This window comes from Myotis brandtii, unplaced genomic scaffold (assembly GCF_000412655.1).
Source record: "Myotis brandtii unplaced genomic scaffold, ASM41265v1 scaffold927, whole genome shotgun sequence".
Lineage (NCBI taxonomy): Eukaryota > Metazoa > Chordata > Mammalia > Chiroptera > Vespertilionidae > Myotis > Myotis brandtii.
Genome location: NW_005371823.1, coordinates 1470749 through 1483861, shown reverse-complemented (window position 1 = coordinate 1483861; position 13113 = coordinate 1470749). Strand labels below are relative to the sequence as shown.

The 13113-nt window shown below is 40.6% G+C and overlaps 1 protein-coding gene across 2 annotated transcripts in view; it reads right to left on the bottom strand.

Moving 5' to 3' along the window:
- Positions 1 to 13113, bottom strand: part of FMN1 (formin 1) — a 432998-nt gene that overhangs the window by 189929 nt on the left and 229956 nt on the right. For both annotated transcript variants that reach the window (XM_005885758.2, XM_005885759.2), the window contains one exon: positions 9441 to 9591. In XM_005885758.2, coding sequence (XP_005885820.1) covers positions 9441 to 9591 — 151 coding nt within the window. The remainder of the gene's footprint in view (positions 1 to 9440; positions 9592 to 13113) is intronic.

Sequence of the window (13113 nt, the reverse complement as noted above, 5' to 3'; positions counted from 1 at the left end):
TAAAAGTTTTTGTGCTTGTTGTAAACTAAGGAAGTTGTACAAGAGGCTCTACAAGAGAGTAAAAAGTGATGTGATAATTAGGTCATGAATTAACCCCCTGGTACTTGCAGCTCTATACTGTTTTTAAAGACCCCCTTCTCACCTCCTAGGATATTTTGCACATGCAAAATGCCTAATGTGACTAATAAGGTACCTAGCATAAAAGTTAATTAATGAAAATGAAAACACTAAAACTCAGGTTATTTAGTATCCAGGGCCTGGAGCCAGATCCCAATTAAACCACTCTTCTGGTGAAGGAAGGGATCAAAATGCCCAATAGGTTCCATCTGGCTGCTCTCTGTGGGTCAATCTAGAGCAGTGGTTCTCAACCTTGGCTGCACATTAGAATCACCTGGGAATCTTTTTAAAATCCTGATTTCTGGGCCTCATCCTCCGGAAATTCTGTTTCTTTGTTATGGGGTGAGGCCACAACATTAGTAACAAAGAAACAGAATTTCCGGAGGATGAGGCCCAGAAATCAGGATTTTAAAAAGATTCCCAGGTGATTCTAATGTGCAGCCAAGGTTGAGAACCACTGATCTAGAGCTTCATGGCCTTTTCGAACTAGTCTTTCCAAGCTCTCCTTTCCATTGCAATGAGGAGGAGCTCAGGGCAGTCTCCCTCGCCCTTTCCTGGGGAACTCTCAGCCTCTCCCACTCACGTGTAAGGGGCTTGGCAGCTAAGGAATCCAGCTGGAAGCAAGCAGGATTCACTAACTCTTCCCTGCCCAATCCCTTTTGTCATTCATTCCAATGGAGGGGCCCCTAACCCTCCAATCCCATTTGTACCCCACTGAGGAGATCTGATAATGGTGCTGGCAGAGCTGTGGCTTTTCATAACTTCTGGCAGGGACCTCACTGACCCATAACATGGCTGCACACATGATTTCTTCTCATACTGTCTTTGTAAATTGACCATGGCTAACCTTGCTGCCCTAATCAGATCAATCAGAATAACATTTCTTTAGCTGCTGCGTGCCCGTGCTGGCAGCCTCCTGGGCTGAGGCGTGACTCAGAGTCAGGCTCAGATACTGAAGGCGGATTTTGGAGTTTCCAGTGGTCTCAGGTTTCCTTTGCTTTTATCACAGTTGGTGAGCTTTGTAAGGCCCGTGTTTACAGCCATGCAAATTAGCCTCAGCTGGAGAGAAATCAGGCCAGGTCCACATGAAATCAAGCTCTGGCCAAAAGGTATGTTATCAAAAATTGAAAGTGTGGCCATAGTATTGGAGCCAAGCCAGACTGTCCTAAGGAGCCTGTGACGGCTTTGTCTGGTGTAGCCTGAACTCCTGGCTTGGCCTCGGGACCCTGAAAACAGAGACAGAGGGGAAAATGGAAAAGGACCACGCAAGCCAGGGCGGGCTGGCCAGAGCATTCTTTGTTAAGTAGAGACAAGTGTAAGGAGGGAAATGTTGCATCTCTGAGAGAAGAAACACTATGGTTGAGAGGCTGGTTTGTAGTAAATCCCGTTATTCACTGACAAAGCAAGGTCCAAACTCACGGTTTTATTCTACTCATACACTCAGCTTTAAAATGTATGTGTGAAGGCCTCCACATACAGAGATGATCTTGTATGTTGCATCCGGAAACAATCTTTCAAAACATCCATCTCAGACACCAGGACAGTTACGGCAACTAAGGCCGGAGAGGCTACGTGACTGGACACACAACAATGGCTAACTACTGGTTACCTTCCCGACAAGATCTCCGGCGCCTTTCCACTGCAGCTTCCCCAGCACGTTTCCAGTACCTCAGTACACACACAAGCCTGGTTTACTTGGAAATAATTCTCCAATACATGTATGTCTCAAATGCTAACACTTATTCCTGAGCTCCCTCCCACGTACTCAGGGCCCACACCACATGGTGCCCGAGGTGTCAGGCAGCCTGGTCTATGGGGCTGCGCCTGGAGCTGAGTGCTGAGACCTGGGATCACACGTGAATGTCTTGTCCCTCTGCCCTTTAATAAGCAAAACAAAAGCTGGTGGGTCTTAAGTGTCCCCATTTGCAAGTGGAAGTAATGACGGGATTGTTGGGATTCATCTAATGAAAGTTCTCATCTTTTGACAGATAAGAGATCTGAGACCAGAAAATTGAGGGGACCTGCCCAAGATTCAATGGTTGGTGAAGGGCAGAGCCAGAAGTGGAAAGCAGGTCTGCTGACACCAAAGCCAGTGCGCGTCTGTCCGTGGACAAAGACCAGAAAACAAGATTCAGACTCTCCAAGAGAATGTAAAGTCAGGACTTGTAGCTACATTCACACCAAAAGCCCATGTGTCAGGTAACTAAGAGCACAGGCTCTAGGGTTGTTGCCGGATTCACTTTCTTACCACTTCAGAGCTGTGTGATGCTGGGCAGTTACATAACCCCTCTTGGCTCCAGCTTCCTCACCTACAAAACGGGAATAATAGTACCCACCTTACTGGGTTCTTGTGATGATTAAATAAATTAATACACACCAAGCACTTACCCAAAACCCACTTACTTAGCATTAACTATTATTATTACTACTATTGAAATCTTCACTTGAAAGATACTACATAAATGCAAGGTGATTAAGACTTCTCTCTGCCCACTTTAAGCGTGTACCTGCGAGAACATGTGTATGGGCAGAGGCTGTTTTGACCTCGGTGTATATTGGAGACGTGTGCACTTCCAAAGCATGCGTTCAGTTGAGAAAGCATCACTGTGGCCCGGGTTTGTGACTAAGACACACATGTAAGATCTTTGCCGATTCTTGTTATCTTCTCACATACTGCTGAGCTTAGACTGGAGGCCAGAGCAGTCACTGCTGGGACCAAGGTGCCAGCATCAGCACTTACCCTCAAACCACTGCCCAGCACCAGCCTTGGAAAAGGGCCTGTGTTAACCAGAAATGAATGAGGTCCAGGAAAATACAGGCAAGACTTCAAAATTTTCCTCAACTAGGCGGGAAGGATAAATACTTTTTCAAAATACAAATATTTATAATGGTTCTCTCACAGACTGTCTTGTAATATCCAATCATTCATCTTTGTTTTCCAATTAGATAACTCCAAATCCATATTGAAATAAATCTTCACTCCCTTTAGATACTGAAGATTTAAAAAGTGTGTGTTTGTGTGTGTATGTGTGTGTGTGCGTGTGTGTGTTCGTCTGTGTGTAGGTGATTCCAGAATTAGACCCAAAGGGACTAAGTCTAAAACTTCATAAATTTTTATACTGTAGTCATTCATTCTAAACACTGGAACTATGTCTACTAATGATTTCTGTTCTACTAATACCTACAAGCCTTTCTAATATGCATTTGGCTCCCAATACTTTCTGTGGATAATTTGCTGTGAAATTTGGCCCCATGGTCCACAATAAAGTGATTTAACGAGACTAAAGAGGGTGCAGAGGGGCAGTTACTCTCTGGTAGGTTCCCCTTCTCAGGGCTCCGGGAAAGAAGCTAAATTTGCTTATATCTCAGCATTCTAAGGTGCCCTCTGGTGGTTTGGGGTAGGTAATGAGCATCTTAATGACACTGCAGCTGGTCTGAGGTGCAAGTACAGATTAAGTTACTGTTTAACAGCCAACAGGAGAAACATAGCTGAACTCCAAGAATAATATTCAGATTCTACATTCTGAAAGAATCATTGATATCCACACTTGACAAGTTCTAACCACCTTTCCCCCACCCCACCCCCAATAAGTAAATAAAGTAAAAGTACAACTTAACTTCTTGGGCCATCTTATTTCCAAATAAAATTTACAAGGCAGAATTTTTGTAAACTAGTGCCTGTCAGCTCCTGTTTGCTTTTGGTAGATTTAGCCAGCGAAGGGCCTTTAGACGGAAAAACAGGACAGCCCTGATCATCCCAGGTGTCACTCAAGGAATCTGGACACAGCACTAATGACTTCCAGGTCATACTTTGGTGCAATCAACACACACGCAGGTTATTACACTCATTTCTATAGATGATAACCCCTAACTCCGTTGCTCATTTTTCCAACCCATGAGAAATATAAAGGGGCTTGCAAACTCACCCCCACTCCTGGAGGGGAAAATAATGCACATACCTTACTCAGGGAGCTGGAGAAATTATTTTTGTACACAAAAGCTGAAATTATATAAACTTGGAAGGCAACAGGTTATGAAACCCTATAAATTTATGTTCAGGCTTCCAAACAATGTTCGCCGTCCACCCTTCTCTCCCCACTCAACTGAGACACCAAGTCTGGGATTCGAGAATTACGGCTAAGATCCTCGCCAAAGTGACCAAATTACAACTGATGGCTTTTGGCTCCAGGACTTTTCAACAGACTAGTGTCTGCTGAGCCATCCCCTCCCCATCCCTCCCCACCCGACTCACACCCCCACCCCCAAGAGCTCAGGGAAAAGCCATTAGTTGATTATTCTTAAGAAATAGCTATCAAAAAACGAGGGAGAGGAATGATCTCACATATCTTACAGAGGAGGGAACGAGCACAGAGATTATAATTCAAAGTGAAATGGTGACATTTCAAGAGAAGAATAATATTGGCAGGCCATGCTGATTCTCTGAAAGTTGTTGGGCAAGTTTAAAAAGCAACTGGAAAGTTTATCAGAGTAGCTACTTCCTTGACAGGCACCAGGAGAAAGAATCTCAGACAATGAAGGCAGATTTCTGGCTCCTTGTCAAGGTGCTGACCTGTCTTTCCCAGGAACAAATGTAGCTGAGAGGCAGTATAAATAGGGGCATATTGACAGTGGAAACTTATTTTACAGCGCAGAGAGACTATATAAACCAATGTAAGATGAACCATTAGATGTCTGTATGTGTCATTAGAGAAAGTTGTGGAATTCTATAAATATTGAAAAACAGAAATGGTGTGGAGATTACCCTTTGCAAACAGTTTCAAGAATGGACATACTAATGTTTTAAGATCTTCAACAACCTTGTCGGAATCAACGATGTTCCAAAATGTATTTGCAAAGCTTTCATATTAGTTCGTAAACTAAGAGATTAATACATAGTTCTAGAGAATACTTAAAGCACTTTCATAACCATGATTTCACTTTACCCTCATAACCACCCTGTAAAGAGTTGTTATTCCTTATTTTATAGAGAAGGAAGTAGTGTGTGACAATTAAATACGTGGCTCTGAGGGTTATCACAGAGCAATAAATAGGAGACAGTACTATGTCCTGGTGGTGCAAACAAGGGCTGACGTTTTGAACCCTGGCTCTTAGTTTGGTGGTGGCTCTGTCTGTCCTGGCAGAATGGACTGGTGACACAAATGAGGTTGGCACATGCCTTAGTATCCAAAACAAATCTGTCATGGTATTTATTTACAGTTAACATTTAAAATATTGGTAGAGTCAAAGGGAAATAGCCCCTTATCTACATATTTCACTGTTAGAGTTAAATGCAAAACATCTTTTTATTCAAAGATTTGACTTCCTATTGAAAAACTCTGAAGAAAACTGGATGATTTTTACTATGTAGGAAATATTTTCAATTTGCACAAGTGTAAGCTATATTTTTTGATGATTTTAATAATAGCTAATCTCGTTTATAAACATCTAATCATTCATCTCAATAAATATTGTTACCATCACCAATGTGGCCAATTACTGTGTAAATAAAGGGGCAGTGAACATGCTGCGGCTCTTGTACATCCTCTCAAGGGCTCACTATTATCAATGTCGCCCCAGTAAAAGTGTGCAAACCCTAGAAGCCACTTAATCTTCCTAGGCCAGTTTCTCATGTGACAGATAAGGGTACTCAGTTAGATGATTGGGAAGGTTCCTTCTAATTCTTAGACTCTATGGTATAGAACAGGGTACCTGCCCAATTTAAGAATACGTGTCCACTGATGGGAACATCAAATGCTAGTACAGAAGATGAAACTAGAAACTAGTATCTGTATTCAGCAGAATCTTGAGAGTTATTTCTGAACTAGGAATGTGGTCTGCGGAGAGAGATGAAGACCGAATCCATTTAAGAGATGTTCATATGTATCTCACAGTCAAGATTCAGAATGCTGGCCCTTTCTATCTCCAACATATATACTCCACATTAGTCCTTCGAAAAGACCTATTTGGCAAGTGTCCTCCTGGTCATCTTGGTAACCATTCTGTGCTTAAGCAGATGAAGTTAGCCTCTAATGCTGAAACCCCTCAGTTGCTTACCACCTCCAAAATTCACTTTCATTTTAAGATTAAAGAAAACAAATATCTGACTCTTGGAAGAGACCAAGGGATCCAACTTGATGCTGGAAATCTGACCACAGGCATGGAAGGAAGGCCTATAAGGAAGCAGGTTTAGAGTTTTCTGGCTTTGATTCAGTTTGTTATTTTCTTTAAAACTTAAAATCTCAGCCCTAAGGTAGACCACAAAGCTCACTAAAACTTCAAGACCATGTAGCCCAGTAGACCTATATTCTTGGCTCTACTTAAAGAAAACAGTGGAAACTACATAGGTGCCAATTATACGGGTTAACAGCAACCTCACTGTTCAGAAAGATTAAAGAGTTCAAATGGAGGGTATTTTCCTCCTCAGACAGGGAAACAAAATAAACACATCAAGTACTAACTGGCTTAGTGAAAATCCTTTGTTGAACAGGCAAACAATTATGAGATAAGAAATAAGAACAAACAACCAAATGCTTTGATGTTTTAAAAATACTCATTCGCCAAAACAGAAATAATAACAGCATGTTACCAAGCATCCAAAGAGAGAAACAAAAGAAGTAATAGCAATCTGGGAAGAAAAAGAGAACGAAATTAAATTTAATATGATAATGAGTAAGAATGCATTTAGCAGAGTTCCTGGTTAGTCAGAGGCAACTTCCTGGAAGTGGCAAATTGAGGTGAGTTTCTGGAATACAGAGGTTCTATTGCGTGTTGTATAGAATCTAGTCTCCTGTTTCTGTAGATAGCATCTGAAAAGCCAGCTGGCCTATAAAGCACACTTACTTCCATCCCACACAAATCTAACTGCATGGGAATACATTTTATAGTATATTAGTTGACTTCTTTCCTGGAATGAATTGTTTTAGTAGAAAAATTCAAATTGTCCCATGCAATATTTCTTTTTATTTATTTTATTTTTTATTTTATTTAGAAGGAAGGATGGAAGGGAGAGAGCGAGGGAGAAGAAAAAGAGAGGGAGGGAGGGAGAGAGGAAGGGAGAGAGAGAGAAAGAGAGAGAGAGAGAGTGAGAGAGAAAGAGAGAGAGACAGACATTGATGTGAGACACACTGATTAGCTGCCCCTCCCCCGCCCTCACCCTGACTGGGGATTGAACCTGCAAGCCAGGCATGTGCCCTGACCAGGAAACAAACCCGCCACCCTTTTGTGTATGAGACAATGCTCCAGCCAACTGAGCCACGCTGGCCAGGGCTGCATATGTCTTCTCAAAAGGTTTGTTGTGAAATTTAATTATTGTCAGGATCACATTGTTTTCTCATAAAAACACAATTACAATGGATTTAAGAGGTGAAAAATTTTGATTATGATTTTCATTCATGATTCAACTCAGTGGGGAAATCTTTCATTAACAGAAAACTGCACTCAGACTTTTGCCGTTTTTTCCCTGTAAGGCACAGCTGATTTCATAATCACAGTGTTACTTGAGATATGAACCAGGGGATGAACCCAACTGTATAATTTAAGAATGAAGAATTGATGATAATATCATTAAATATTACCAACTTTTCAAAATAGTTCCTCAAACCCTCTTAGATTTAAATTTCACAACATCCTGGTGAGTCATGTGGACTCAGATATTATTAATCCTCTTTTATAGAAAAGAGAAAAAATGATCTAGAGAAGAAAGAAAACCTACCCACGCTCACATGGCAAATCAATAGCAGAGCCCTGGCCTGTGGTGTTCAGTGGTTAGAGTGTCAGCCCATGCATCAAAGGGTCATGGATTTGATTCCTGGTCAAGGTCATGTACCTGGGTTGCAGATTTGATTCCTGGTCCCGGTTGGGTGGGATTGGGGTGAGTGCAGGAGGCAATCAATCAATGTGTGTCTCTCACATTGATGCCTCTCTGCCTCTCTCTCTCTCTCTCTCCTCTCTCTTTCCCCCTCCTTCTTTCCCTCCCTTCCACTCACCCTAAATATCAGTGGAAAAATATCCTCGGGTGAGGATTAAAATAAAATAAAAAATCAATAGCAGAACCAAGTACTTTACTTTTGCTCAACACCATCTAGGCCAGTGATGGCGAATCTTTTGAGCTCGACGTGTCAGCATTTTGAAAAACCCTAACTTAACTCTGGTGCCGTGTCACATATAGAAATTTTTTGATATTTGCAACCATAGTAAAACAAACTTATATTTTTGATATTTATTTTATATATTTAAATGCCATTTAACAAAGAAAAATCAACCAAAAAATGAGTTCGAGTGTCACCTCTGACACGCGTGTCATAGGTTCACCATCACTGATAGGCTATTATCAAAACACTTAGGAGAAAAAAGAATGAACTCCATACAAAAAAAAACATTTATGCAGAGAAATAACAGCAGTGGTAGCAACAGAAGCAAAATGAGAGTAGCCATCATTTGCTGAGTGCCCACAGTGTGCCAGGCACAATGTTAAGCATGATGTATATAAATATATATTCTTACTTAATAATTAGAATAATAATAGGAACAGATGCCATCTCATGTCATGGTTAGGGGACGGAGGCACAGGGTGGAAGAACTTTGACTTAGGTCACATAGCCAGTGCATGGCCCGGTTGTGATTCAACTTCACATCTACCTGATACTTGAGGATCTTAAACCTTTTCTCTGATGGGATGACTGGGAGCCTCAGATTTCAAGTCCTCAAATCTTTGCTCAGAAGGCACCTTTCATAATGAGGACTACCCTAAGACTCTATTTAAAGCTGTAGCCTCATCGCCACCATGCCAAAGTCCATCCTTCTTAAATCATGGTTACGTGATCTAATTTTTGTTTTTAATATTGATTGTCAATATAAGCTCTAAAGAGCAAGAATCTTTGGGTGTATTTTTTCACCAACATATCCCAGATGCTTGGATAGTGCTAGCCAGTAGAACATTTTGTAATGACAGAAATGTTTTATACCTGTGCTATATGATAACCACTAGCCACAGAACAAAACTGAAAAGTGGCTAGTGCCACTGAAGGACTGAATTGTTTATTTTATCTAATTGTGTTAATTAAATTTAAATAGCCATATTTTTTCAATAGAATTAATGGCTAAAGAGGGTTCAGATTAAATTAAGAAAATCACTTGAAAATTCAGGTGCTATGACTGAAATAGCAAGCACACATGCTCAAACTTTTGGCTCCTTTTTGTCATCTGTGACTTGAAATCTTGCAAAACTTTTTTTGAAAGCAGGGAAAGCAAACCAGCAGCACATAATGAATTCCCATGTATGTTATTTATATATGATTACAATGATTATGATAATCAAGCAGTACCTTTTTGACCTTGTTTTTTTTCTCATAGGTCTCTGACAGTGGTTTTTTCTTCTGCTGAGTTGTGTCTTTGGAGAATAAATACTCAAATTCACTAGGATCCCGAATATCAGGTTCTTCTAAGGAGTCCCATAAGGTTGGTGTAGCACTTTGGCTTAAAAGAGAAAATGACAAGAGAAAAGAATAAACACAATCTCTAATTCATTTTTAACTCATTAAAAAATAATAAAAGTTTACAACTGGATTTAAAAAAAAAAAAGTCAACAAACTGTAAGCACCTGTTAATAGAGCTCTTAATTTAAAAAAAAAAAATACACACAGCCCTAGCTGGTTTGGCTCAGATGATAGAGAATTGGCCCCTGGACTGAAGGGTCTTGGGTTTGATTCTGGTCAAGGGCACATACTTCGGTTGCAGGCTCGATTCCCAGCCCAGGTCAGAGCGTGTTTGGGAGGCAACCGATTAATGTGTCTCTCTCATATCGATGTTTCTCTCTCTTTGTCTCTCCCCCTCTCTTCCACTCTCTCTAAAAATCAATGGAAAAATATCCTCGTGTGAGGATTAACAAAAATACATAAATACATACACACATATACATATGCACACACATCCCTAATAAAGCTCAGAGAAAAGCTTTTTGCAAAACACATTTAAAAAAATTTTTTTTTATTGATTTCAGAGTAGAAGAGAGGGAAAGATAGAAACATCAATGATGAAATGATGAGAGAAAATCATTGATCAGCTGCCTCCTGCATGCCCCACACTGAGGATCGAATCTGCAACACTGGCGTGTGCCCTTGACCGGAATTGAACCTGGGACCTTTCAGACCGAAGGCTGACTCTCTATCCACTGAGCCAAACCAGCCAGGGCAAAACACATTGTTTTAAAAATATATATATTTCTTTATTGATTTCAGAGAGGAAGGAAGAGGGAGAGAGAGATAGAAACATCAATGATGAGAGAGAATCATTGATTGGCTGCCTCATGCATGCCCCCCACTGGGGATTGAGCCTGAAACCCAGGCATGTGCCCTTGGCCAGAATCGAACTTGGGACCCTTCAGTTCGCAGGCCGACGCTCTATCTGCTGAGCCAAACTGGCTAGGGCAAAACACATTTTTTAAAAGTCAAAATATAATATAGAACATTAAAGCAAATACACATTTCCAAACAGAATGGTCATTAGATATAATTAAAGAGAGATCTAGAGAGAGAGATCTAGAGAGAGAGAGAAACTTTGTGGGACCAGAAATCCTGGGGTTCATACTGTTAGAGCCATGCGAGCTGCTTCTCCCTCAGTCTGTAGCATTTCCATGGTGGATAAACATGGGCATCGTATAAAGGCTGAGGGATAATCAATCTTGAGACAGTGATGGAATAATTCTTAAACAGAACTAAAATGAGGTACTAAGGTAAAGATTTAGCCTTTCTTTGGATCTCTTCTACTGGTTTTAAATATGGTTTTCTGGTGAAGTAAGTGCAGGACCTGTAATATGTGAATGGGCTGTGCTCATTTAGAAATACTTGATTTATAATACCACACTCCAACAACAGTATTAATAATAAAAATTATTATGGCTCAGTGGTTGAGCGTTGACCTATGAACCAGGAGGTCACAGTTCCATTTCAGGTCAGTGCACATGCCTGGATTGCAGGCTTGATCCCCAGTGTGGGGCCTGCAGGAGGCAGCCAGATGATTCGATGATTCTCTCTCATCATTGATGTTTCTCTCTCTCTCTCCCTCTCCCTTCCTCTCTGAAATCAATAAAACTATATTGAAAAAATAATAATAAAAACAAGCCAAATGATAAAAATGGCCCTCACTGGGATTTCAACTAAAGCAGTCACGGGGAGACTGCTTTGCTTTGTCTTAAAAAAAACAGGGTCACCTTACTTTTGAAACAAAGAAAGAGATGAAGATATGGAAAATGAGATACAGAAGACCTGCCTCTGAGAGCTGAAGGATGGTTAAGATCCAGGCTCCCTTCAGTCAGAACACATTTTCCCCCAAATGTCCGCTTTCTTAACTTCGTTTTTAATCTTATTTTTAAACACTTCTAATGCACACAGATAGAAAAAAATATATCTCATTTACATGTTTGTTTTTTAAACATATGTAGATGTTATTATCCATAATATCGATAAGTATTTACCTTTGTTTCAATATATATTTTCTCAATCAATGGAAACGAAAAGATCTATTATATAAAGTGGCCCGTACAATTTTTTGATACTAAAAGGCGATTTTCATATTTGAAATTGCTTTTCAGATCTGTGTTCACATTTTGCTCTATGTCTGCTTTTCCCATGAAATATGACATTTTGGTTCTGGGCACATTCACAATATTTGAGCCATTGAAGAGCATGTACGTGACATATGTGAGTTATAACATATGACAGTATAATAAATACCTGTGAAATCATCACCCACAGGCTAGAACATTTTCAATGAAGTACATCCATCTACATGCTCCTTCCTCAGGCCCCACCTGTCATTCAACTTCAACTGGTGTTTATCTCAGCGGCACTGAGGAAGGGGGATCTTAGGGCTGCTGGTTTGGAGCTCACAAAATTTCTGGGAAGCTGGGGAGAGGATGCTTGGAGGGAGGTGATGTGAAGCATAAGGCAGGTTGTTCAGACTCACCCCTGTCACCTCTGTACCTGTACTGCTTGGCCCAGCTCCCAAGGACTGAGCTCGGGTCAGTACAACTAGTGATATACCTCATGTTCTGAAGCAAATTGGGTCTGGCAGTCAGGCTGAGCGCTTCGTCACCATTTACAACATTGTTTCTGCGGGAAAATACATTTCCAATAATAAATAAATAAATTCTGAAATACCACCTCTCAGTGAGTTGGTGGTAACTGGCATTTCGTGGGGCAGTGACAAGAACTCACTTACAACGGACCATCTGCTCTCATAGTCAACTCTTTTCTGACCACTAAACTTACAGTTTTAGCTCAAAAGAAGAGGAAGAGGGAGGCAGAAGGAGGAAGGAAGAAAAAAGAATGGAGATGGAAGTAGAGAAGGGGGAGGAGGGGGAAAGTGAAGGGAGGAAGGAGAAGATACTAGGAAGATAGATATTTATCAGGAAGCTGAAAAAGTAGATAGATGAGGATTTCTTTTTCGTTAACTAAATGTCTCTTCCCTTTTCTAGAAATCAGAAAATAGATTTTTTTATAAAAGCAAAATGGCAAGAGTTAAAAATCAGTTCTCATTAGTAGTGAAAAGCAATCTAGATGGATGAGAGGCCGTGTATGTATAACATGGGAAAAACTCATATTTTACTCCCAGTTCCCTAGTAGACCAAGACCAAAACTTTTCATGTGTACATTATACAAAGTGCTTATAACATCCAGTTATATAAAATATTAAAATACCATTTCATCTCCTTTGAAAGAACACATCCCAAATAATTTTACTTTTTTCCATAACTAAATGTTACACAGAATCTTTAGACCATTTTAGTTTAAAAGAAGTAGTCGGCCCTGGCTGTTGTGGCTCAGTTGGTTGGAGCAACATCCCATGCACCGAACGGTCTCCAGTTTGATTCCTGGTCAGGGCACACACTCAGGTTGCGGATTCGATCCCAATTTGGGGTGTAAACGGGAGGCAACCAAACGATGTTTCTCTTTCACCTCTCTCTCTCTATCTCTCTCTCAAAATAAATAATGTGTGTGT